This window comes from Eurytemora carolleeae, unplaced genomic scaffold, assembly GCF_000591075.1.
Source record: "Eurytemora carolleeae unplaced genomic scaffold, Eaff_2.0 scaffold863, whole genome shotgun sequence".
NCBI classification, from domain to species: domain Eukaryota; kingdom Metazoa; phylum Arthropoda; class Copepoda; order Calanoida; family Temoridae; genus Eurytemora; species Eurytemora carolleeae.
This window is the reverse complement of record NW_019396787.1, coordinates 28668-54325: the sequence shown is the minus strand read 5'-3', so window position 1 is coordinate 54325 and position 25658 is coordinate 28668. Positions and strand designations below refer to the sequence as shown.

The 25658-nt window shown below is 30.9% G+C and overlaps 2 protein-coding genes across 10 annotated transcripts in view; one reads left to right on the top strand and one right to left on the bottom strand.

The window, feature by feature from the left end:
- LOC111708694 (ubiquitin carboxyl-terminal hydrolase 2) overlaps nucleotides 1–6688 on the top strand; it is a 20163-nt gene extending 13475 nt beyond the window's left edge. For 2 of the 7 annotated variants that reach the window (XM_023482147.1, XM_023482139.1), the window contains exons 13-23: nucleotides 414–458; nucleotides 1213–1283; nucleotides 1693–1760; nucleotides 2026–2056; nucleotides 2725–2792; nucleotides 3774–3826; nucleotides 4133–4203; nucleotides 4383–4427; nucleotides 4918–4991; nucleotides 5491–5547; nucleotides 6080–6688. In XM_023482147.1, the coding sequence (XP_023337915.1) occupies nucleotides 414–458; nucleotides 1213–1283; nucleotides 1693–1760; nucleotides 2026–2056; nucleotides 2725–2792; nucleotides 3774–3826; nucleotides 4133–4203; nucleotides 4383–4427; nucleotides 4918–4991; nucleotides 5491–5495 (531 nt within the window). In that variant the 3' untranslated portion in view covers nucleotides 5496–5547; nucleotides 6080–6688. Of the gene's footprint in view, nucleotides 1–413; nucleotides 459–1212; nucleotides 1284–1692; nucleotides 1761–2025; nucleotides 2057–2724; nucleotides 2793–3773; nucleotides 3827–4132; nucleotides 4204–4382; nucleotides 4428–4917; nucleotides 4992–5490; nucleotides 5640–6062 lie in introns of all 7 variants that reach the window. The other 5 variants (XM_023482145.1, XM_023482144.1, XM_023482146.1 and 2 more) reach the window with 5 other exon arrangements.
- LOC111708695 (uncharacterized) lies at nucleotides 6595–18519 on the bottom strand. Of its 3 annotated transcripts, none has more exons than XM_023482148.1 (18): nucleotides 18444–18519; nucleotides 16381–16462; nucleotides 15708–15750; nucleotides 15283–15600; nucleotides 14685–14759; nucleotides 14192–14257; nucleotides 13560–13600; nucleotides 12328–12374; nucleotides 11805–11837; nucleotides 11673–11728; nucleotides 11535–11589; nucleotides 10894–10960; nucleotides 10300–10329; nucleotides 9442–9488; nucleotides 9185–9222; nucleotides 8477–8505; nucleotides 8249–8295; nucleotides 6595–6729 (listed from the first exon to the last, which is right to left on the bottom strand). In XM_023482148.1, exons 1-18 carry the CDS (start codon nucleotides 18515–18517, stop codon nucleotides 6696–6698), a joined length of 1182 nt encoding a protein of 393 aa, XP_023337916.1. In that variant the 5' UTR covers nucleotides 18518–18519; the 3' UTR covers nucleotides 6595–6695. The 3 variants fall into 3 exon arrangements, with proteins under 3 accessions (XP_023337916.1, XP_023337917.1, XP_023337918.1); XM_023482149.1 differs by having other exon boundaries at nucleotides 6595–6717; XM_023482150.1 differs by having other exon boundaries at nucleotides 16381–16450.
- Nucleotides 18520–25658: the final 7139 nt, after the last annotated feature.

Below are 25658 nucleotides of genomic sequence, written 5' to 3'. Positions count from 1 at the left end.
AGAAAAATTAACTAAATAAAGAGGAGACTTAACTTTTAGATGTAGAGTAGGGTAGCAGTGTAGTTACGAAGAAAGCTGGCGGAAGACTGCCAGTGAGAGAGAGAACAGCTGACCACGCCGAACCAAGGAAGAGAAAGCCGGCGCGAGCTGTAGAGAGAGAGAGAGAGAGAGAGAAGCTAGATAGACCGAACTACCTGCCGCGGGCACTATCCTCCCCCCCCACCTACCCCCCCGCCAAAGCACAACATCTTCACCGGATCTAACCGGCTGAGCCCTGGCGTTCACAGCCGCCTAAATAACAAATAAGTTTTTTAAATTTTTCCCCAGATGCTAAGTTTTATATATTTTTCCCCCAAAGCATCTAAAATGTTTCCCTGGATGAAGGTAATAAACTGTTGAATATAAAACTGCAGGAGTTCTACAATCTTAACTTATTCATACCTAATGGTAACTCTAAGGTAAATAATTAAATATAATATGTATCTATATTCACTGATACAGTCCTAATCAGAAAGACCCGGAATTAATTTATTATTAATCAGACGATTTTATAATCTAATTTTACGTTCTTCGTTCTTTGGTATGAGTCGTTTTTATCAATTTTCTCCTTATAGACGCACCAGATAGAAGTAAGATTATTTTTCGCCGTGAGCCTAAACCCCTTTTAATTTTTCGCGAAGACTCCCTTTAAGATTTTACATTTCTTTTATTCGTAGATTGTAGACTGTAGATTCAATTTTAATTGACTTTCCTTTTACAGATGGATATGTCCGATTCACACTTGAAAAGCTTTGTCAAGAGCAGTTTTGTAAACTAACAGTTTGACAATTACAAGCTCTTCTTTATGATCAGATAAAGGTTGTAAGGGTACCATTGTGAATCGGGGAAGTCCCTCTTTAAATGGCAGGTCACTTAAAATTACGGTTTCTTTAAAGGGAGTGACCTGCTATGTAAGGTAGTTGAACTGAGTATGCAGTGTTCTGGAAAACTTCTTTCGGATTCATTTGAGACATAATAAACTTTTTAAAGATCTGTAAATCCTGAGTTTGAGCGCAAATTCGACGTTCGAAACTTCTACTCTGCGGGTAGTTTTTTTTTAATTAGTTCCCTTAAAAGGTAATTCTAAATCCTCTGTTCTAGTCTAGGTTTAGACGACAGCTGTTGTGAATTGGAACTGCACTCATATATTTACTAAATATAGTTAAATTGTAGAGTAGTTTGCGAGACTGTTTAGCCCGGTTTGTTCAGGAGAACAGGATAGACTATACTTGTGAGAAGTGCAGGTAAAACAGGAGTATAGATTTTTTCTTGATATGAGTGGGGGAGGGGGATGGAATTTTATTTTTATAACATACAACTAAAATGTTTTGGCCTGAACCATGAAGGATTTTAGTTAAAATTTCATAATTTCTGAATATTCAGCATAAAAATATCTTGGAGGGTGAAAAAATTTAATTCTCCTCTTGTTCAGAAAAACAGTAAATCTTAAGGAAATGTTCATTAAGTGGATCCGGATCCATTTTTCCAGTGCGGATCCAGGATCCGGATCCTCATCAAAATTAAATGGATCCTAAGCACTGAATATGTGTATGTAATGTATATTTTATTGTGAGAATACATTTGTATAATTAACGTTGTTCTTAAAATAGTTTTTTGTTCATCAAAAGCTTTTCTAATGCTTCATCTTTCCAGGAAATCCGATGGAGCTGTACAAAAAATGGATATTGTTAAACTTCCTCCTTTTCTTATTATTCATCTAGGTAGGTGTTATATTATTATATAAACATACAAGCTCAAGTGCCAGACGTTTTCGAATTAAACAAAAAAGATTGAATTCTTGAAAAATTTATGGAATTTTGTAAGATGAAAAATTAATTTTTTCAGCTTATGTCACCCTCAGGGTACTCATGAATCTTCTCAAACAGTTTTAGCCAAATCGACCCAGCCGTTAAGCCAGTCATATCTAACATATATGTATATGAGCGAAGTGCTTTATTATATTGATTAATTTGTTATATCTTTCAGAGCGCTTTTATCCTGATGAAGAGATATTCAGGGGAATAATATTTCAACATTTTCTCAATTTTATTTCTTTAAACATTTTCTGTTCTTAATTCATTTTTTGAACATTTTCTTTCTGAATATAATTTCTTTAAACATTTTCTTTCTAAATTTTATTTCTTGAAACATTTTCTTTCTGAATTTGATTTCTTTAAACGTTTTCTTTCTGAATTTGATTTCTTTAAACATTTTCTTTCTGAATTTTATTTCTTTAAACATTTTCTTTCTGAATTTTATTTCTTTAAACATTTTCTTTCTGAATTTTATTTCTTTAAACAATTTCTTTCTGAATTTAATTTCTTTAAACATTCTCTCTGATTTTTATTTCTTTAAACATTTTCTTTCTGAATTTTAGTTCTTTAAACATATTCTTTTCTGAATTTAATTTTTTTACATTTCCTTTTTTCTGAATTTTATTTTTTTTACTTTCCTTTTCTTAATTTATTTTTGAACATTTTCTTATCTGAAATTTTTTTTTAATATTTCTTATTTTGAGGTTAAATTTTTTAGCATTTCCTTTTTCTCTGAATTTAATTTTTAGAACATTTCCTTTTCTGAATTTAATTTTTTGGATTTTTCTCCTTTTCCGAGTTTTAATTTTTTAACCTTTACTTTCCTGATTTTAATATTTTAGCTCTCTTGGCAAAATATTGGTTTTCCTAGGTCGGGGGAGCAAAAATATAGGAAAAAACAGAACTTCGTCAATTTCCAGCTTTCAGATCTTAATCTAGGTAAATTCAATTTTAATTCATATTTATTACAGTTAATCCTCGTAGAATTGTTTTCCGTTTCCGTTAAATAAAGGACATTCTGGTCACTTCCCCCCCTCTTCTAGTAAGTTATTTAGGTTAGTTTGTGAATAGGTTTGATCCAAACATTTGAAAAGTTACATTATGTTCTTATCCTGATATTATGGGAAAAGTTACATTATGTTCTTATCCTGATATTATGGGAAAAGTTACATTATGTTCTTATCCTGATATTATGGGAAAAGTTTACAGGTAAAGCTGAAGTTGTTAGATTGTGAAGCAGGAGAATAAAGATATAAATTCTATATTTTACTATCTGCACATTACAGCCTATATGTAACAGTCTACATTAAGGGTGAAACAATTTCTTGAATCATTTTCAAGAACCAAAATTATATTTTTATAGAAATTCAAGGAAGTATTCTATTGTGAACCGTCAGTAATCCAAGCTTAAGTCAGTCTACAGAAAATTAATGAAGTTATTGGGAAGCCTTGTTTTCCCTCTAGAATTAAAATTTTACCCAAAACTAGATTAAAACGTCGGACTTTGGAGTTTCCTTAGTACGACGTTTGTTTTGGTCTGACGTTTGTAAACGTACGAAGTTTGTACGACTGTACTAGTCCGACGTTTGTACTGGTACGAGGTTTGTAAGTCTTAAGTTTGTACCGTACGACGTTTGTACTGGTACCATCATTAAACCTCATTTGCGACGGCCATCTTCATTTTCTTTGGCAAATACCTTTTTTTAACATATGTCTAAGAATTTCTAGAAGAATACTTTTTTGTTTCTTGAAAAGGATTCTAGAAAACAGATAAGTTTTTCCCTTGTCTACATACAGTTTAGTAAACTAGTGTAAAATGTTTTCCCTTGTCTACATACAGTTTAGTAAACTAGTGTAAAATGTTTTCCCTTGTCTACATACAGTTTAGTAAACTAGTGTAAAATGTTTTTAAATTTTAAGGTGATTTTGTTTCTGGCACAGAGAATTCTTATTCGAACTTCAATCTGTATGCGGTAAGATGGTGGCGGTAAATAGTTGACGGGAGACGGGTGACGGGTGTCGAGTGACGAGTGACGAGTGACGAGTGACGAGTGACAGTAGACGGGTGACCGGTGACGGAAGACAGAGGACGGTAGGTAGTAGACGGTAGGTGGTAGACGGTAGGTGGTAGACGGTAGACGGTAGACGGTAGACGGCTCAATCTGATTGTAGATGTTAGACGATGGATTAGATATTTCCCTGATCCAATGTATCAAATATTTACTATCAAATAAATCTAACAAAAAAATCTTGTTTTTTATTACTAAAATATACTTTAGGTCTCTAATCATTTTGGAAGCCTTGAAGGAGGGCACTATACAGCCGTGTGTTACAGTAAACACATGAAACGGTAATTTATTGTTTTAGTGACATTTTAAACTTCTTACAGTCTTAGTAATCGTAGAAATAAGAGAGAACAAAATTGTTTTAACGTTTTCTCTCTATTTTCAAAGGTCTATTTTTTATCGCTATTATTTTCATCATTATTTTATGATGCAAATATTAATACTAATTATGTATATGTTGAAGGTGGTACAAATACGATGATCAAGATGTGACGTCTATAAGTGAAGGGTAAGTCAGTAAAAAGATTGGGGTTTAAGGAGGTGGGAACTTTTGAACAAACGGAACCAGCTCAGATTAATTAAGTTTGGATTAATGAGGTGGGAACTTTTGAATAAACGGAACCAGCTCAGATTAATTAGATTTGGTTTAAGGAAGTGGGAACTTTTGAACAAACGGAACCAGCTCAGATTAATTAAATTTGGATTAATGAGGTGGGAACTTTTGAACAAACGGAACCAGCTCAGATTAATTAAATTTGGATTAATGAGGTGGGAACTTTTGAATAAACGGAACCAGCTCAGATTAATTAAATTTGGATTAATGAGGTGGGAACTTTTGAACAAACGGAACCAGCTCAGATTAATTAAATTTGGATTAAGTCATTCTCTCAACAAAGAATTTCGGTCAGAGTTAGGCAAACAGAAATGGAAAATCCCTTCATCACTTTTAATTTTTTACACCTAGATAAAATTTTTCCCTTTTTATTTTTAATATTTAGATCAGTACAGTCCTCTGCCGCGTATATTCTTTTCTACTCTGCTACGAACGCCAGCAATTCTCTTCTCCCTTTAGGTATGATTATCAAAATAAACTATATTTTTAGTGTTATATTATTTAATCAGATTTATTATATAAATATGCTCAAAATTATTCTTTAAAAATATTTATCAAAGGGTTTCCATTTTAAACTTCTGATTTTATTCCCTAATTATAGTCCCGGCTCTGCCTGGCCTGGATAATAAAGTGAATCTCTGAGATTGTTGGATGCCATGTATTGTAAATATTGTATAAAATTAAATATATTTAACATTTTTATCAAGGGTTTACATTTTTTAACTTTCCCTCTACGGGGAGGGGGAAATGATTTTTCAAGGTTTCGGAGATAAATTAAAAATTTGATATCATCTAAAAAGTTTTTTCCTCCTTTCAATGCTATTTCCCCCCGAAAAAAAATGTTCCTCCAATTCAGCGTGGAATCAAAATTTCTAATTATTTTTACAGAAATATGTATATTAGATTACATACTTCTTAATTTGTATTTTAGTAGATTTCAAATCTTAATCTGTTTTAGGCTAAGATGGTTGAGTAGAACAAGAGCTGGACAATGTATTTCCAAGAAATCAACCAGGAAATCATTACTTTTTTTGCTTTCCGTTTTATTCTTCTTATTATCCTTTGCTTCCTGTTTTATTTTCTTATCATCCTTTACTTACTCTTCTGGTTTCCGTTTTATTTTCTTACCATCCTTTGTTTAATCTACTGCTTTCCGTTTTATTTTCTTATCATCCTTTGCTCACTCTTCTGGTTTCCGTTTTAGTTTCTTATCATCCTTTGCTTACTCTACTGCTTTCCGTTTTATTTTCCTTTCATGAAAAGCCTCGTGTCCGTTTACTAAATCATCCTTCACTCATTTTAAAGCTTTCATTTTGATTTTTATTCTTCATTATTATCCCAACAACATAGTTCTCTTTTGTATTGTAATCTTGTCGACTTCGAAATAGAAGCTGTTGTCTGTGCAATTTACAAGATTTTGTTGTCTTCCTGCTGCTGTCCAGCTAGTTATATTTTTATATTTTACCATTATTAGTTCCTTTAATTTTATATTTTGCCATTAGTTCCTTTATATATATCTGTTTTTGGAAGAAAATGATTTTGTCCAGCCTACTCTGGAATATGTTCTACTAAAGCCCATTCTCATCATAAACTTTGATTGAATTATAGCAATATATTTATAGGTTAATATAATTCTAGGATTTTCTATTGCAATCCTTACTATAAAGGATTGCTTTATAAACGCACGTTGGGTTTAAAACTAATTTCTGGTTATAAACTTACAGCCCCCCATCCCCCACCATTTTTTGTTTGTTTTTTAACAACTACAATTTAGCATCGAATAAAAACGTCGATTTTTTTTGGTTTCTCGTCTAATTTTTCAATATATTGAAAGGGGAATAATTTGAACTCGACGCCGCGAGGAGAAACGTTTTCTGTTCGCCTAGCCTTGTCTAATCTTGGAGAGTAGAAACTTAGAATTATATTGACTTCTGAACTGAATTTGATTCGTGCTTATAATCTGTTCAAATTATATTAATTATGTTAAAACACACGAAGCATTCCTTGTAAACAACTCGAATTCTTGCATGCAAATTATGTAGTAAAGATAACGATGTAATTATTAATATTAATTTTATATTTATTATATTTCGATAAAAAAATTGTGATATTTTTACAAATTGGATGTACATTTAATAAAGAAGTTATGATCAGAACACATTCTCAGCATCTATTGAAATCAAATCTGAAATCAAATCTAATTATTAAATTGGACATATTATAGGGGCTGTAGATGCAATCTGATGCAATCTCAAGTGAACCTGCATTTTAAGAGTGGTAGATACACCAGGGTATCCTTAAAAGCTTTGTTTGACTTAGATATCTCCAAAAACAGCATTTCAATTGTAAGGTTCTAAACATATTTGAGCGGTGCAATTCTACTGCAGTAAACAGGTATTAGAATTTTGTACTTTTTGAACTTGAAAGTTACGCCATTTTCCATAATATTGATCAGATAAATATTTCAAGAGAACCTGCGTGAGGCGTGCTAGCTTTAAAGAGATTGTCATTTATTGAGTAGGCATCGAGAATAAACATTGTCAGTATGAAAAAATTGGTAGATATACAAAGGACAAAAAGTAAAAAATTGTTCAGTTTTGATTAAGCTAAAAAACTAATCGAACTTTTGTTTTAATACAGGGTCACCCAAAAAAGATGAGATTTGAGAAACGACTTTGTTTTGGTTTCGGTAAATTTGTTTTTTTTCATCAAAACATTAAGAGATTACCAAATATAGCCGTTTAATCATAGATAAATCGTTTAGTAGTTTTTCAAGTTTTACTTTACATCTAAATCTAATAAGTAGTGAAGACACAAAATATATAAAAATAAGATTTTGAATAATACGTCGTCGATAAGACATATCTAAATGAATCTATCACTAAAAATAGGATTATTCAATAAAAATGCGACTATAGACTACTGCAGGGAATTTAAAACAACAGCCCAATGGGTTTTATTGTTTTTTTTGGGCTTTTCAATTAGAAAGTAGTTAAAACCTACTAAAGTTCATGATAATTCATAACATTAAAACTATTTAAGCAATATATGAACTTTTAGTTATGAAAAATAATAATTTTGTGATAATATGGTATTCTTAGGAGGAAACCTTCAATTTTTTTATATTATAGATCTTCACATTTCAGACTAATTCCATTTTCTCACTTGAATACATATTTCTGATCGGGGGTTGAGCGAGTTGGGCTACTCAGATTAATCGATAGATATTTATATGCTTAAGAAGGAAGACCACTGACAATTACAGAAAATCTTCAGCTCTGATGTTGTTCTGTGTATCTTCTTGGGGTTTTCAAATATCTTAGATACTTGTTATAACAAAAAACCAGCACTGCAGATGATTGAATGCTTCCAAAAATAAAAAATATTCGAATAAGGAAATGAATAAATAAGTCAGTTGTTGTGCTGTGAACTCCTAAAAAATCAATACAGTTGGTAGTAGACCTTATTTCTTGAAGACTTTATCTTTTTAAGAGTGAAGAAAAGGCAATAATTAGAAAAATTCTAAAAAAAAACCAAACCCAAGTAAGCCCATGTACTTACAGTGGGTTTTATTGGGTTCCTTTGTGCTGGTTTTTATGCCAACATTGATTAAAAGACTATATTTAAGACAGAAGACTTATTTTACGTGTTTCCGGTCGTCTTTAAACACTCATTCACTATGGGTAACCCTGTTTATAAATGATTAAGTTCCTCACCTTGTTCTGTAGGTCCAGGGCTTTTTCTCCGGAGGATTCAAATATATCTTACAGGAAACAAAAATAAATTGTTTTAGTCAAGGTTTTATTTTATTTTTATTCAAGATTAGGAATAAAAATATGTCCAGGGATGTAAACACGCAAAAAGCAAAAATTTGGACATTTTAACATGATTTTCTGTGGGACAATACAATAATAATATCAGAGAATAAGCAACATATTTTATACCTCAGATATATCCTTTTTCGCTTCAAATCCTGAAATTAATGTAATTAGATATTACAATAAGTTAAATTAAATGTGATAACAACTTTTTACACACAAAAAAATTCATTTATGCTTTTTGTTGTTATGTTTGAAATCACAAAAGAAATAGTCTAAGATGTCAACGTTTTCTGTCCTATCGACCAGTGAACAGTCGTTTTATTTTCTTACATAAAGTGTTGGATGGGAAATAAGTAATAACTGGCTTGTTTTTCTAAACTATGGTTTTTGAAATTTGAAAAGTCACCACAATATACTTTTCATGTTAAAAGTTTTCATTCATGAAACTAAAAAAAAACTTAATTATATAGTCGTCGTCGTCGCTTATATCAATACAATGATGACGACTTTTGCTTTCAATTTTCATTAATATCAAGCTTTTAAACAGTATTGATACACATAGACATGGATAAAAAGAGAAGCTGTCAATTAAAAAAGCTTCTCTTTGATTACTTGTAAACTTGTCATTTGAAAAAGCTTGTAAACAAACAAAACTTAAAGGGTTAAAATTTGGCTAAGTGTAAAGAAAGCAAATTTTTAGATTTTTAATTATTAATTTATAAATTTCTCAGATTTATGTGGAACCTTTAAACAGTCTAAAAACCTTGAAAGTTTAAGGAAATGAATGAATTGATAGTGTCCGATACTAGTCATTTCTTCTAGATTTTCTACCTGGGTTTGGGAAGAGATAATGAATTCTGGCCTTGCCACTAAAATATTAAAAATTATACACTTTTTATTCTATAACCTGATTTCCATAATTTCAAATAATTTCAAATGGCATAATCGATTAACAACGGTTGATACGGAAGCACAAAAGACAAAAGTTATAGGGTACCGTTGTGAATCGGACATGTCACTCCACAAAAAGAAGGTGTTTAAAAATTGTCTACAGTACCTTAATTAGCTGATAATAAATGGTGTCCTACCCTGGTCCTATTGAATCCAGTGCAATTGTAAACCTTATTGACATGGTCTACAACAAAAATCAAAAGTGATAGTATAGAAGGAATGTTTTTTTATAATCCATTTCTTTTATAGTATTTTTACGGTGTAGAATTTGTATTAGCTTAAGTATTTAGTCGGGTAGGTTTTCAGCTTCTCCCTGTATCAACAAAACTGCATAATATCGTATTTGCTTCTATTATTTCTCATTGTTCGTTTCTAAACTTTTTGGCAGACAAACTGAGCTTAAGAAAATTTCTAAAATTCAATTAAGATTTTTTTCAATTTTGTATGTTTTTTCTTTCCGGTCTCCTGCCCTTCCCCTCTGTCCCCAATTCTTCACCCCTATCCCTTCCTCCCTCCTCTGTTAAGCAATCAGAGAGAGGAAGCTTGCAGCTGTGCTTATTCTTTTTTAACTTTTTTTTTTCTATTCATTTATTCATTTAATCATTCCTCTTTCTCTGATGACTGTGCCTACTTTCTTTTATATTTTAATTCCATTTAGGAGTTTACAATATAGCAATATTAAGAGAATTTTTATAAATCTTACTTTTTATATTATTGTAGTCTTTTGAAATTCTTAGTAATGGATTTTTGATAGATTAATTTAATTGTAAGTTAACAAAAACGCTAAAAATGTCTTTACATATAAATCAATATTTTTGTTCTTAAACCTGTATTCCGTGGGTGCTTCTGCTCCTTCGATCTGAGTTTTTTTTTATGCTAAAGGAGACTCAACTTTGCTGTAATGGACTTTCGATATTCTTTATTTCGTTCTGGAAGATAAACAATGGAATTTGTTGTTTTATGTAAAAAATAAATAATTATTTTTGATTATTTCCCTTAATATCGTGGGCTGCGTTCCGATCATACTAGAAATAGAAATAAACATTAGTTTAAAGGGACTGTTAAAGATAAATGGAAGTTCCTTAAAACTTTATCTTTAAAGTTTAAGTTTAAATTTAAGCATTTTTTGGAATGCAATGGGGTGAATATAACCACAAGTCAAGATATTGAAGGGTCACCCACCGATTGTTTGAAGTTTAAGTGTACTGTTAAAAGACCCCACAAAAATATTGTGAATTGGTGAAATTTTCAACATTTCAAAACTGTACTCTGCTTTAAATAAACTATGCTAAGAGAAAATATATAAGAGAGAAAACAGAAAACGATATAGTTCGTTTTTTACATATATCTTCTCTTCTAGGTTCAAAATTTGGCTTTGCAATTTCCTTACAAATGTTTAGAATAAATTTTAATAAATCGTAGCACTTCCAAATTTTTTTGTCAAAATTTTAAAAGGTCCGAACACCATTTTCAAAGTTATTGTCTATCTCTATTTACCATGAGACTTGAGATAAAAAACTTTGAAATTTCAAACTTTTAGAGATTTTTATGAAAACTTTAAAGAGAAATAAAACCTCAAAATATTTTACCAATAATTCCGCGTCATCGCCGTTGAAGAACTCTTCTCTATTTTTTATGGGTTTAACTTTTGCTTGTCTAAAAACAAACATTGTTTATAAATTAGCTTATTTAAAACTGAATCAGTCCCGGATTCTTTTGATCCACGTCCCTGGATCCGGATCTGCGAAACAATGGAGATCCACAGATCCGGATCCAATTGCCAAAATAAGAGAGAAAGAACTTCATAAATCATACAATTTAACTGTCAACCAATGAGACATTGTTAAGAACTTCCTAATAATTGCATGGTAAAATGGTAGGTTTCTGATACAAAAAGCAGCAAAGACAATAATTTTGAAAATATGTTTTTGGTAAAGAAAATTATTAACTTAAAGAAATATTCGTGATCAGGATTAATTTCTTTTACAAGAAGGATTATGGATTAGGATCCATTTCTACAGAACGGATCCGGATCCATTTTTTACAGGAAGGATCATGAATCCGGATCCATTTTTCACAGGATAGATCACGGATCCGAATCCATTTTCACGGGACGGATTCAGGATCCGGTTCCTTTTTCTTACAGGACGGATCCAGGATCAAGATCCATTTTTAGCAGTCGGATCATGGATCCGATTCCGGGTCAACTGATTAAAAGATATTGATTTACTTATAATTTTGTCCAGTGTAGAGGAATTTAGGTTCGACAAGAGCTGTAACCACCCCTGAATGAATGAATAGATTTATGATTTTTTTCACAAATCATTTAGATTTTTTCAAGTATTTTAAGACTGTTCGCCCTTTTTACCTGGTCCAGAAATTATATCTACTCCAGTGACAAGACGTACTTTCTCCTGCAAATGACTGATACGAGAGAAAAAAAAACAATAAATAAAAAAATTGCAGCCCAAAAATCATAAATGTAAATTTTGAAAGATACCTTGAACGGTAACCAAGCCCAATTCCAAACCATCTGAAAGATATTATAAATTGACAGGAATTATAACGAACTATACAGAATACGGATGTAACTCTACGTGACCCTCCTATTAAATATGCATGTCCGATTCACACCGGTACCCTGTAAATCTTTATCTGAGTTACAATTAGGAAGATATTGTCGTTTTTCTATTCCTACATCATATCATATACCCTTTTACAGGTCACTTATTTTGTAGAAATACCACGTCCACGTCCACAACTGAAAATAATCTATTTTCAGGTAAAAAGAATTATGTCATTTCGTTTGTTCTTGATCTGACAAAGTTTAGACGGGTACCTTGTGAATCAAACATGTCACTCTAGAAGTGGATGTCACTAAACATAACATCAATAGTTCCTTTCAGAATAATTTTTAAAAAAATAATTAAGATCTCGTAGTGATAATAGTATTTTTATAAAAATGTTTTTAAACATTAATTATTTTAATCTAATATTAAGCGGAATCAATTTGTAATCTTTACCTTTCCGACCATCCTTTTGTAGCAATAGTAAACTGTATTCCACCTTTCTTTGAAATAGGATTTCTTTATTTTTATAATATTTAATAATATGATACAGTTAAACCTTAAATGAGCCTTACATCGAAAGATTTTTCAATGGGTTTTATACTATTTTACGCAAATCTTAGTATTTGCGAAAATACATAAATAGCCATGAGCATGCGGGAACAGTTTAAAAGAGCTCCATATAATCATTTAATTTAAAAACTAAATATCTACAACATTCCATTATCAGAAAGTGAAGAATACGACATTTGATGAATTCTTTCGATGTATGGCTTATTAAGGGTTTAACTTTAATAGGCGAAAAAAAATTTAAAATGCTTCAAGAAAAAGGACTGTAACTACGTAATATTTTATTTATAGATTGGGATGTCTGATTCACCACGGTACCAATTATGTCTGAGCAAAATAAATTATTTACTTTTTTTAAATACTTGATAATTTTGAAGCACGGTTCACTTTAAAAATGACTTGCGGATTTTTCCTGAAGAGACATTGAAGAAACTTGAAAGAAATGTTATTGAAAAACGACGACATTTCCTTGTTGTTCTTTCGATAGATGGCTTAAGGGTGCGTTATGATTCGGGAATATTACGCTTTTTCCAATTGAAGGTCGATCTTGGAATTACAAATTATGGATCGATACAGTCCCTTAAAGTAAACAAGTATAAACTACTTTAGTCTTAAATTGTAGCAGTTTACAAATATACTTGAGTTGGTTTGCCTTTATTTTATCTGTAGCAGATGCTGCTTCATTTTTGTTTTATCATTCTTTGAAACGTACAGTGAAACCAGAAAACTCTGGAATAGGAAATATCTTTTAGTTATGACTTTAAATAGTCCAATGAACATACGACACAGCAAAGATTTAGTGAAAACAGACCCATTTCACCTGACTAGTGATTTAATAAGTTAGAAGTAAACTAATTTCTTTTAACAACATTAAATACACTTAAGTATTGTTTTTATGTCGTCTTCATGATCCACAGTTTTCTGGTTTTCACTGTAGCTAACATCGAGCAAATTTCTCGTTCTCAATGTAGTTAACAGTAAGCGGCTGGACTCGTTAGTTTTTATTTCAATTCATACGGTTAGATAAAAAGGTAACTGACAGGCCCATGTTATCGTTCGTTTTTAACTAATTTTTAACTTGTTAAAAATCCGATTTTTAACGATCATTGAAATTATACCTTTCGTTTCCAGGTAACAGAATACTCACACTCTTCCTCTTCTGAATATAATAATTAAAGGGATTGTCCACGGAATTCTAATCGAAACTTTAATCATGATCTAGAATGCTAAGAACGATTTACAACAGTATTCGTTAAACGGATGTTACCCGTGAATGTCTACAACTCAACGAACAAGCAAGAAAAAGGGCGAGATTGTTCCAATTCTGTTTTTTTCGATGAAAGTTTTTAGTTTTTTGTTCAATAGAGAACGGATTTCTATAGAAATGGTAGAATAAATTTAATGTTTTTGCATTGCACTCGTAATAATATACAGCAAACTTTTTTCCTAAAAAATAACATTCTTTATGTAATGTGTCTTTTTAACTGAGGATGCACGGCGGTGAGGAGGAACTATCGAGCACTCATAAATAGGGCAATCTTTAATGCTTCATTTTTTAAGATGCTCAACACTTTCCTTAAACTCTTAGTTTCTAAACTTTTGATATATTTAACTTAAACTAACAGAACCAGTATAGTAAAATTCAAAGTTTGAGATGTCTACACACAATGTCTGCTTAAAGATATACGGATTAAACAACTAGAGTTTAGGGTCAATCATCTTTCCATATTTAAAGAAATAAATTACGAACCTTTACAATTTTCGGGATATTTAAAACAACCACAATATCCACTACATTTAGGCAGATCATCGTAGTCTAAAGATTATATATCATTTTATAAGAAGAAGTTTTTAATTAATTAATTTTACAAGAATTTAAAAGGTTGAAGGAACTGTCGTCTAGATTCCTAGAGACCCTCCGTTTAAAGAGGAATATATGCAGATGCACGATTCTCAACATTAACCCAAACCCTTTATCTGATGAATAATGTGGAAGATATCGTCGTCTTTCTACTTTTAAAAGGGGTAAATTAGGGAAAAAAATTATTGTTTATGCTTCAGAAATCCGCAAATCATTTTTGTAGAGAACCCACAATTAAAAATAATAAATTTTTAAGAAGATTTTTGTAAAAATCCGACAAAGAAATAAAACAGAAAAATCGCCGCTGCAGTTTTAGACTATTATTGTTGATAACTGCGTAAAACATTTTTTACTGATTTTTGTAGATTTTTTTAAAATCTACCTTTTTTAAGGTTTCCGAAATCTAAATCTGTTCTTCCAAACAGGAAATAGTATTCGTCCCTTTCCATGTTGTCCGCTGAAAATGTTCACTTATTAGAAAAAGAAAGATAAAACATGTCGATTTACTTATAATTTTGTNATAAGTCTGACTTTATATATAAAGAAAAAGAAAAAACATGTCCGACTTTTTTATTTAGAATTTTTTTCCACTTTCTCGTTTAAAGAATATATCCAATTTCTGTTTATCAAATACTACATTGTACTATTTAGAGTGCTCCGCTCTGCTTCTCTAACTGTATTATACCCTTCCGGCCTGATGCATACTAAAGTACCAAACAACTCTTTAAACTGACAATTTGAAAAACATACAAGAAGGTAATCTGAACACTTGATCTCGATATCCGCTGCGGACACTTTTAAATATGAGGATACACGCTTGAAATACGATATGACGATCAAGTGATATTGAGGAGGAAATTAAATTCATTCATAAGATGAAGATTACTGCTTGATACCAAAATTTACAACACAATTAATTAGATTTTTAGAGAGTTTAATGACCAGAATAAATTTGCACAGTGCACAAAGGTTGAAAATACCTGGATTTCCAAAATCCACATCATAGCTGAGTTCTCTTCCATCATTTTCAATTTCAACATCTTCTTTATCTTCTCCATCTTCGTTATCTTCTTTACCTTCTTTATCTTCTTTATTTTCTCCTTCTTTGTCTTCTTGATCTACTTTATTATCTCCTTCCTCATCATCTTTTTCCCTCTCCTCGTTACCATCGTCATTATCTTTGTCCCCATTTTCCTCTTTATTACGATCGTAATCATCATTGTCTTCAGTTTCATCATCCCCGTCGTCAAAACTGTAATCAGACCCGGAAACTTGAGAAACTTCTTCTTTCTTCTTCTCTACAAAATTTTTAAAAAAGGTCTCATTTTTCTTTTTCAACAAGTAAAATGTGTAGATTAAAAATACACAAAGAAAGATGAAAAATGTCGTTTTTTAATAAACTTACCCGGTCTATTTCTTGTCTTTTTATCAAGTTTAACACCATGCGTCTAAATAAATAAACAAATTATCTAAATTCTCTATGCTTGTAAAATGAACTTAATTAATAATTAACACATCAATATCTTTGCAATCTAATGTCGTAGAATTTTGATATTTCAAACTATATGAAATTGAGTATTGATATTGATCAGCCAACGTTGAAAACATGAAAGGTTTACATAAACAGGTTTTAAAGATATAGGATTAGAAAATTAAAGTTTGTCATTTAAATTTCATTTTTAAACAAATACGGATAAGAAAGTTAGAGGTTACAATTTAAATGTCATTTAAATGTATATAGACAATTTAAGCTAGTTAAATGAATTTACAAACTATAAATGAAATTGCGAAATTTGCTTACAAAGATTTTAAATCGGTACAATTTTTATATATTTGAATTCGTTGGACTTTTTAAAATTGTTTATATCATATTTCGCGTAATTTTAGTTTTTGTATACATTTGTTGTTTAATGAATTGATTTTGCATAACAAATTTGTTTAATTCCAGATTCCAAATCACAATAAGGAAATAGTAAATTGGAATAATTTTTCAAAGGTTTAGAGCTTGTACACCATGTACGTGCAGCATTTACAGCATGTACAGCATGTGCTGCATGTACAACATGTATAGCATGTACCTGAAGTTCTAACAGAAAGTTTGTTTTATTCTTTAGTTTTGCAAGAACATAATTTTTTGAGTGAACTCCACTTTTACAATAGCTTGAGATTTGAGATCATTACATTAAACAGTACAGAGGTTAAAAGTACCTAGAACCTTTTTAACATGAATCAAAACAAAATACAAAGCTGAAAATATCCACCTCACGTTGTCAAATTAATTATGAACTTCTGCGTGGAGCATCGTTAATAAAAACATTTGGGAATACACGTTCAATCCCTCAAACAAAGTGATCCCTTCAGGGATTTAACAAAACAGGATTTCGAATTTCGAAAAGGAATTAACTTAATACGTAGATCTGCATAATATTGAGATCAATGCTTGTGGTTTACAATACACAAGTTTTAACTTAAAACGTCGAGTCCTCTAGTCAGAATTCAAGGCAATATGAAATGTATCATTTACTCTCAAACAAATTAGAATCATTAAATCCCGAGGGAATTTTAATTTCTATTGATTCTAATTTGTCTGAGACCAAATGACATTCCTTTGAAAAAAATAACAAATTATTTTTATTATTTTTTAAATTTTTTTATAAGGGGCGGGATTAAATGAAAATTGTTGCATACCATAAAACCAGCTTTTTATAAAGGAATATTTCTTTCTTTCACTATCATTTTTTTCATAACATTTAAATTACCCTCTCTTAATTATTTATTTGAAAAGGGGAATATGGGCACATTCCCCTCAAATGACACAAACTTTTAATGGGGATTCATGTCTTCATTTTTGGAGCTATTTTCACAATATTTTGCATAAAAGTCTTATTAGTAATTCACTCTAGAACTGTTTTTTCAAAATATTTTCCGCATTTTGCTCATTGTTTTAGAAAAAAATAAATTTTCTCTTGATTTTAATTACAATTTGGGCCTGTATTATGGGGGTAATATCCTTCCTGATTTTTTTGATGAATTAGCTTTTTGTTTTTTCCCCTTGTTTGTATCCCGCCATTTTTCCATTGGAAATTCAATTTGTGCTCCTATCTTCATTTATAAGTTTTGCTATTTATTATTTTGTAAACTTTGGAGCCAAATCATAATTGTGATTAACTTTCTAGACTAAATAAATGCGCCAAAAATTATTCCCGGATTTTTAACATTTTTTTCATTGATTTCTTGCATTTAAAAACTTTTGGGCATTTCAAATCAATAAAGCAAGACAAAAAAGTTTATCCTCCATAGAAAAAAATCAGAAAAAATGGGGTCCAATCTTTATTTTTTTAAATAATCTTCTCAGATTCTGTATGGAAACTGGAATATTGATTTATACAGGTTGGAGGAATATGACTTGTATATAAAGAAGTAGGATATACAGGTTGAAGGAATATGAATCTGTATATAAAGAACCCAAGATATAGGATATACAGGTTGGAGGAATATGAACCTGTATATAAAGAACCCAAGATACAGAATATACAGGTTGGAGGAATATGACCTTTATGTAAAGAACCCAAGATATAGGATATACAGGTTGGAGGAATATGAACCTGTATATAAAGAACCCAAGATATAGGATATACAGGTTGGAGGATTATAAACCTGTATATAAGAACCCAAGATATATGATATATAGGTTGGAGGAATATGAACCTGTATGTAAAGAACCCAAGATATAGGATATAGAGGTTGGAGGAATATGAACCTGTATATAAAGAACCCAAGAAAAAGAATTTCTAAATATCGGTAAAAGTACAATGCATTCGAAAAGTATTCAGTCATTCCCATTTTAAAGGACAAAAATGAAATCTCCGATTATAATTAGACGGGGTACCCCACATGTAACAAAATCAAAAAAGTTGAGAAAATGCGGGATAAATTTTGTTGTATTTTAAATTTTTAACATTTTTATAGCACAGTCCTAGAGTTAATCACTAATTTGACTATTATGCAAAATCTCACGGTAATAGCTCCAAAAATGAAGGCGTGAATCCCTATTGAAAATGTTTGCCACTTGAGAGGAAATGTGCCCCCTTTTGAATTGTTCTTCATGTTACTTTTACTGAAATAAGATTCTCAATTTTTCCTTTGATTATTTAATAAAAGTGTTAAAAATATTATTGTTGAAATAAAGACGACATTATGCATCAAAAAGTCCATTCTATTCTGAAAAAGGAAGGTTTAAAATTTAAACTTTACGAACTCTGCATGTTTTTTTTTACTATTTTGAAACTAGTTTTTTCTTTCTTTTAAAAAATTATTTTTTGCTTATCAGATTGGATGGATGTCCAATTAACAACAATCCAATTTCTGATAGTTTAACTACACTAATATTCGAGAAATTGCGTCTTTCTATTACTTTTTTTCCCTTTCTAGTCCTTCCTAGTCCTTTGTATTCGTTTCTGTTCCTTTCTAATCATTTCTAGTTCTTTCTAGTTCTTTCAATTCTTTTTTATTTTAGTAATTTCATCATTGTCCGCTCATTCTAGCCCTTCTTTTCTGATCCTTCCTTTCTAGACCTTTTTCTAGTCCTTCCATTCAGTCCTTCCATTCTAGTCCTTCCATTCTAGTCCTTTCATTCTAATCCTTCCATTCTAGTCCTTTCATTCTAGTTCTTTTATTTTATTTCTTCCAGTCTAGTTTTTTTCTTCTTTCATTTCCTATAAATACCTCCTTTCTCACACTTCCATTCTAGATACTTACATTCAAGTAATTATTTTCAAGTTTTACCTTTCTAATTTTCCAATCCTCAATTTCTGTCATTCATTTTTAAAATATCATTCATAGTTTTTCCATTATTAATATTTCCTTCAAGTTCTTCTGTTCTAGCCCTTTCTCATTACTTATATTCTTGTGTTACCTTTCTATTCCTTCCTTTTTAGTCGTAAATTTAAAACTTGTTTTCTATCTCTACCTTCCCAGGCCTTCTCTTTATTCAATCCTGTTAAAAATTCACAAAAATTTGTTTTAATTTTGTGTTGAATCAGGACTGGTTGACAATCAGTATTACAACTAGTTAGAACTTTGTTTATTTACAACATGTAAACACTGGAGCTGGAGGATTCAACAATTCAATTCCACAAATTAATTATTTGTTAGATAGAGAATATTTTTAACGAGCTAAAGGGCCCGGGCGTTCCCCGTAGAATTCTAAAAAACACTTAGGGAGAACAAGTTAGCATTGCAAAAAAATTTAGTTTTGAACAAAAAATTACTTATGGGTTTCCTCAAACAATTCAGCCAATTTGGTTCAGCCGTTTGACCATCTATAGATATTATATGGATGAATTATGTTACACACTTTTAGACAAGAAAATTTTTTTTAAATTTCTATAACACAAACAAGCCTGTAGACAAACAAACTAAACTTGTCCGTGTCTACTTTTCAGCTTGCAGAGACATTACATCTAGATATGTCAACGTTTTGATTTTTCTAGATTTTAGCTTTCGTTACTATAGTGTTCATCAAAAGTATAAACGATTGAAACGTTACGTTGCACAGTATGACATTTTATGACGTAGAGTAATGTTACGTAATGAATTTTCTGCACTTGAATACCTTATACAACGTTAAGCTTTAGTAAATGTTAGTGAAACAACAGTAAGCTCCGTTACGCTTTTCCATTTCCTGTTTTAAACACTTTCCCAACTTATACAACGTTAAGCTTTAGTAAATGTTAGTGAAACAACAGTAAGCTCCGTTACGCTTTTCCATTTCCTGTTTTAAACAACTTTCCCAACGTTGCGTTAAAGCTTTAGTAATATAACCACAATTTTTAACGTTCCACTTTTATGCAAGGAAAATGTTTTTAGAGACCTAACGTTACACTTTCACTCGGGTGGAAAACTAAAAGGTGACGAAGGTTTTGTTTAAAACGTCATTTAGGCATAGTTCTGCACGTTGCAAAGCATTTTAGTGCAAAGAATATCTTTTATAAACGTTACGTTTTATCTTAACTTTTCCAATATAAACTCTTTTAATTACGCTTAGGAATTTTACTAAAATGCAACTTTTCTTATGTTACGATTTATCGAAACGTTATTGTGATAACTTTTTTTTGTTACACTATTTTACACATGGATATGTAATAAAATGGATGGATCATAGACGAGTTTGGATGTAATTTTCTGGGTGGGGTGTTATGTAGTACATTGGAGTTCTAGCAGACAATGGACCCCGGACTCTCTTTTGCATAATTTCTTTCTTATTTAGCCAAACCGTTATACTCCCCTGAATTACAGAAGGGAGGGGGGACGGTTCGTTTAATTCCCCTGTTTAGTTTTCAATGTTTAAACTTAATTTCAAAGATAGCTTAATTATCATTGCCCCCCGAACTTTTTAAAGGCTTTAACATAAATAATACTGAGGATTCAAATTTTGACAGGTGTGGAGGGATGGGGTATCCCCAATTCCATCAAGATAAAACTAGAAATATGCCACCCTCCCTTGAAAGTTACGCATGACCAACGAATGTAATGCAAGGAAAGTTAATTGCAGTTGCGTATACTCTGAGTACATATTAAAACCAGTTCTCTCTGGCCTTATTGTTCGTTTAGTATCCGAGGAGATTAAAAGTAACCAGAATATTTCTTTGATTATATTTATGTTAAAGAAGGATCCCATGCCATCCATCTAATCGTTCATTTTTTATTCATTCGTTTAGAAAACACGATTGATTTTTCATTTCTCTGAACGATACAAATCGTTCGTCCCGATTCTTTTCATCTTTAGAAAGACACCATTGTTTAAGACAAATTTAGTTCGTTCTCAACAAAAATTTCGTTCACAAAAACGTTGCCCATATCTACTGGATACTGGATACAGCATTATACAGTATACAGGATACTAGATACTGGATACAGTATTATACAGGATGCAAGATACTAGATACTGGATACAGTATTATACAGGATGCAAGATACTAGATACTGGATACAGCATTATACAGGATGCAGGATACTAGATACTGGATACAGTATTATACAGGATGCAGGATACTAGATACAGGATACAGCATTATACAGGATGCAGGATACTAGATACAGGATGCAGGATACTAGGTACTGGATACAGTATTATACAGGATGCAGGATACTAGATAGGTATAGATATAGATATAGATATAGATTACACAAATATAAATAATAATTAACAACAGGAAATTCATTTATTAGTAAATACTTATGTTACAGAAACGGAAACATGGAATACATGGTTTACATTTAATTTATTTTTGAAGTATACAATACATCAAATTCACAATTTTAAAAGATTAAATCTACAATGCTCATATAATGATTAAACACAATGATTATTAAAAGAACTGTTTAGTCAAATTGGTTAACATTTTCATAATAAGTTTTAAAGTCAAATAAGTGTAAAAGTCAAATCAGCTTAATAGCTAAAAAGTGAGAACAAAAATGGCAATATTCAAACAGTTAACATAGTCAAAAACTTCGCTCAGAACTTTCACGGTCAAAAGTTCATTATTTACAATGTTATATATTAAAAAAGTCTAAAATTCAATAAAACTAATAGTCAATAAATTACATAGTCAAAGGTCAAAGTAGTCTAAATGTAATAATAATTCAATTATACAAAGATTAAATATTAGAGAATTGAAAGTCAAAAAAGTTTAATAGTCAAAACATTCAAATAGTCACAAACGTAAAAAGTCATAGTAAAAAAATTGCATGATTAAGAACTTCCACAGAAGTTTAATGTTAAAAAAAGATAATCAAAAAGTCTAAATTTCAACTAAATGAAAGTCAATAAATAAGTCAAATATTAAAATATTCTAAATGTTACATAGGTTTAAACAAGTCACAAATATAATAGTCAAAAAGTCTAATAATTCAGCGTTTATATAGTTACAAAGTTTAAAAATCAAAAAGGTTATATATTTAAAACCTTATTTAGTAAAAAGTTTCTATAATCAAAAGATCCTTAATAAAAGTCCAACGTTACATTGTCAAAAGCAACGAAGTCAAAAGTTACATACAGTGAATCACAGATATATGAATACATAGCAAGAGTTTTTCATGGTGTCGTATTCTCATCATATTTAAGATCAAATGCCACGGGAAACCGAGTTTACTATATTAATTGCTGTCCGGCATATTTCAGGGCTATTGATTTATCTTGAATTAAAAATAAAAAGCAGTTAAAAGTCCCAGTCAAAAATTCCATTGGATCTTTTATCCATAGTTATAGCTTACATAGTCAAAAGGTCCATTATCAAAAGTTTCATTGTCAAAAGTTATAAAGTCAAACTTGCATGGTCAAAAGTTCCAAAGTCAAAAGTTCCATAGTCAAAAGTTACATAATCAAAGGTTACATAGTCAAAAGTTACATAGTCAAAAGTTACATAGTCAAAAGTTACATAGTCAAAAGTTACATAGTCAAAAGTTCCATAGTCAAAAGTTCCATAGTCAAAAGTTACATAATCAAAAGTTACATAGTAAAAAGTTACAAAGTCAAAGTTACATAATCAAAAGTTACATAGTCAAAAGTTACATATTCAAAAGTTACATAGTCAAAAGTTACATAGTCAAAAGTTACATAGTTAAAAGTTACATAATCAAAAGTTACATAGTAAAAAGTTACAAAGTCAAAGTTACATAATCAAAAGTTACATAGTCAAAAGTTACATAGTCAAAAGTTACAAAGGCGAATGTTGTTTTTACAATGGCAATAGTTTCTTAACTAGCATCACATTATAGTAAACAATATAAGGCAAAAGTCAGTTAAAAGGTAAAAAGTGTAATTAAAATTAATCTTTAATCTTTTAGAGATTTAGATTGTCGATAGTTTTAAATGCTTAATTTTAAAGTGATTCGCCATTTAAAGAGATGGATGCCCGATCAGCAATTGGTCCCATCTGATAAACAATGTGGAACCCTTTAAACAGTTAACTGATCAAAAAGAAAATTGAAAAAAGCTTGAAATTAAACCTGCACTCAGAAGTTCCTTTATTTTTCATAATAAAAAAATCATTGAATACGGAAATCAAACAAGTTTTACCAATGTAATTTTATTTCAAATTTGAAGTAGGAAGTCAATCAAAAATATTACAATGCTTACATATCTAAGCCATAAGTCAGTGATTTGTTAAAAGTCCGTAGTTTGATTAAATTCGATAATAAAGCCAGTAGTATGAATAAAGTCGATTAAGAGGTCCGTAGTTTGAATAGAGTCGATTAAAAAGTCCGTAGTAATAAAGTCAATTGAAAAGTCAGTTGAGCTATGTTTAGGTACCAATTTCGTCACAAAAATCACATGGTTTCAAGGCACAAAATTAAAGTCGCGTAGCCGCGTAGTTAAAATATAATGTGAAGGTCGTTTGTATAAAATGCACAGAGGGTAGTTTTATCAATATTTATATCATTTCAATTTATAAAAAGTGACATTAAGTCGAATTGTATTGGTAAAGTCTGAATTCTAATTCCCCATGGTCTAAGTCAAATGATTTACATTTAGTCATAAAGAATAGTCAGATTTTTTGTATCTTTTCATATTTAAAGGGAGTGTTTGCAAAAAATGACAGGAGGTGTAGTGCTAACGTCGGATCAAATTCGATGGTGATCGCTAGTAATATATATACTTCTATCTGTTGCGTCTATAGGGAGAAAAGGCTTAAAAACTACTCATACCGAAGAATGTAGGACCCATACAAATTCAAGAAGTTTCAATATTTCAATCAGACTCAGATCATAAATAATTCAATTTTTAAAACTTATCCTTCAGATTTTAGAACCTGTAAATGTCGAATATAATTCGATGATTTCCTGTAAAGTTGATATTTCAAAATAATTTTCATTCATTTAATATATGATATACTTTAAACGACGAATTTTTTGGCCGATAGGTGTCTCTCAAACGTGGAACCCCTGTAACGTCAAGGATAGAGACTCTATAGCGGCCAAATAGTCGTCGTATAAAATAAATATTGTACACAAAATATAAGATATTATGAAATATCAACGATATATGCCGCTGCATCGAATTGAATTAGATATTTATAGGTTGAAATTTATCAATAATTGATTTTAAATTCAATTAAATTATTTCCGATCAGAGTGAAATAATGCAATTTGTATGGGTCCTACGTTCTTCGATATGAGTCGTTTTTAACAATTTTCTCCTTATTAACACAACAAATATAAGTAAGATTAGTAGCAATCACTATCGAATTCAATTTGACGTTCGCCAATACCCCCTTCCATATTTTTCGCGAACACTCCCTTTAAATTTTCATATGGAATAAGTCTTAGTTCAGTTATCTTATAATTAAGTCATGATTCATTTGTTACGTAGAATTATTAAATATTCAGATGGCATTAGAAACAAATCAAATGCACTTAATTTTTTACTGAATGTGGCATATTGAAGGTCGCGAACATCAAGATGCATATTTTAGTTGTGTTAATTCACGTTAAAGTTATCACTTACAAAAAGTCTTAATTCACTAATTCCAGCGATACTGTTATGTAACCACTCCAATGGACATCTAGCTGGTTTATTGGTCCAATATTATTTGCAGATACAAATGTAGCTGGAAGCTGGTAGTTTAAGCTTTCACAGTTAGTGCTCCTGTAAAATCTTCTAAAGAAATCAAGGCTAGTTGGTTTAAAAGCTACAAATATCTGTAGTAGAGCGCTATTTTCGCAGCTCCTACCGCTATTGCAGCAACTACAGTTACTACCGCTATCGCAGCAGGTACAGCCACTACCGCTTTTGCAGCAGCTTCAGTTTCTACCGCTATTGCATAAGGTACAGCTACTACCGCTTTTGCAGCAGCTTCAGTTTCTACCGCTATTGCAGCAGGTACAGCTACTACCGCTTTTGCAGAAGCTTCAGTTTCTACCGCTATTGCAGCAGGTACAGCTACTACCGCTTTTGCAGCAGCTTCAGTTTCTACTGCTATTGCAGCAGGTACAACCACTACCACTACTGTTACTTTTGGAGCATACTAACGCTACGGAAGCTATTGGTGAGGATGAAAACCTCCTACAGGACTTGAACCTGAATTGTCAGACTCCTGTTGGATCTGAAAGACAGCTCTCCAACCCATACCTAAATATTCAAGATTCATTCAACATGATCAAGTATTACTGCAACAAAGTTTGGCTTCAGAAATCCACTAAAATGTTTTCAAAAATCCACAAATTCGGTTTTCTTCTATCCAGTGCAATAGAACAAATTATGATTCATGTAAGAAAAATCATCGGTGAACTGAAAACCATTGTGGATGACTTTGCCAAACACATTAGTAACGATCAGCTTATCAAGAGCACTCAT

What these genes read in the sequence shown, in the direction of transcription:
- LOC111708695 (XM_023482148.1), bottom strand. Translation starts at nt 18,517, where the DNA reads ATGGACTTTTTGATGCATAATGTCGTCTTTATTTCAACAATAATATTT. An exon ending in CTTTTATTAAATAATCAAAG is followed by an intron (nt 16,463 to 18,443) that starts GAAAAATTGAGA and finishes TCAAATCTCAAG; the next exon opens with CTATTGTAAAAGTGGAGTTC. An exon ending in AAAGACAAGAAATAGACCGG is followed by an intron (nt 15,601 to 15,707) that starts GTAAGTTTATTA and finishes AAAATTTTGTAG; the next exon opens with AGAAGAAGAAAGAAGAAGTT.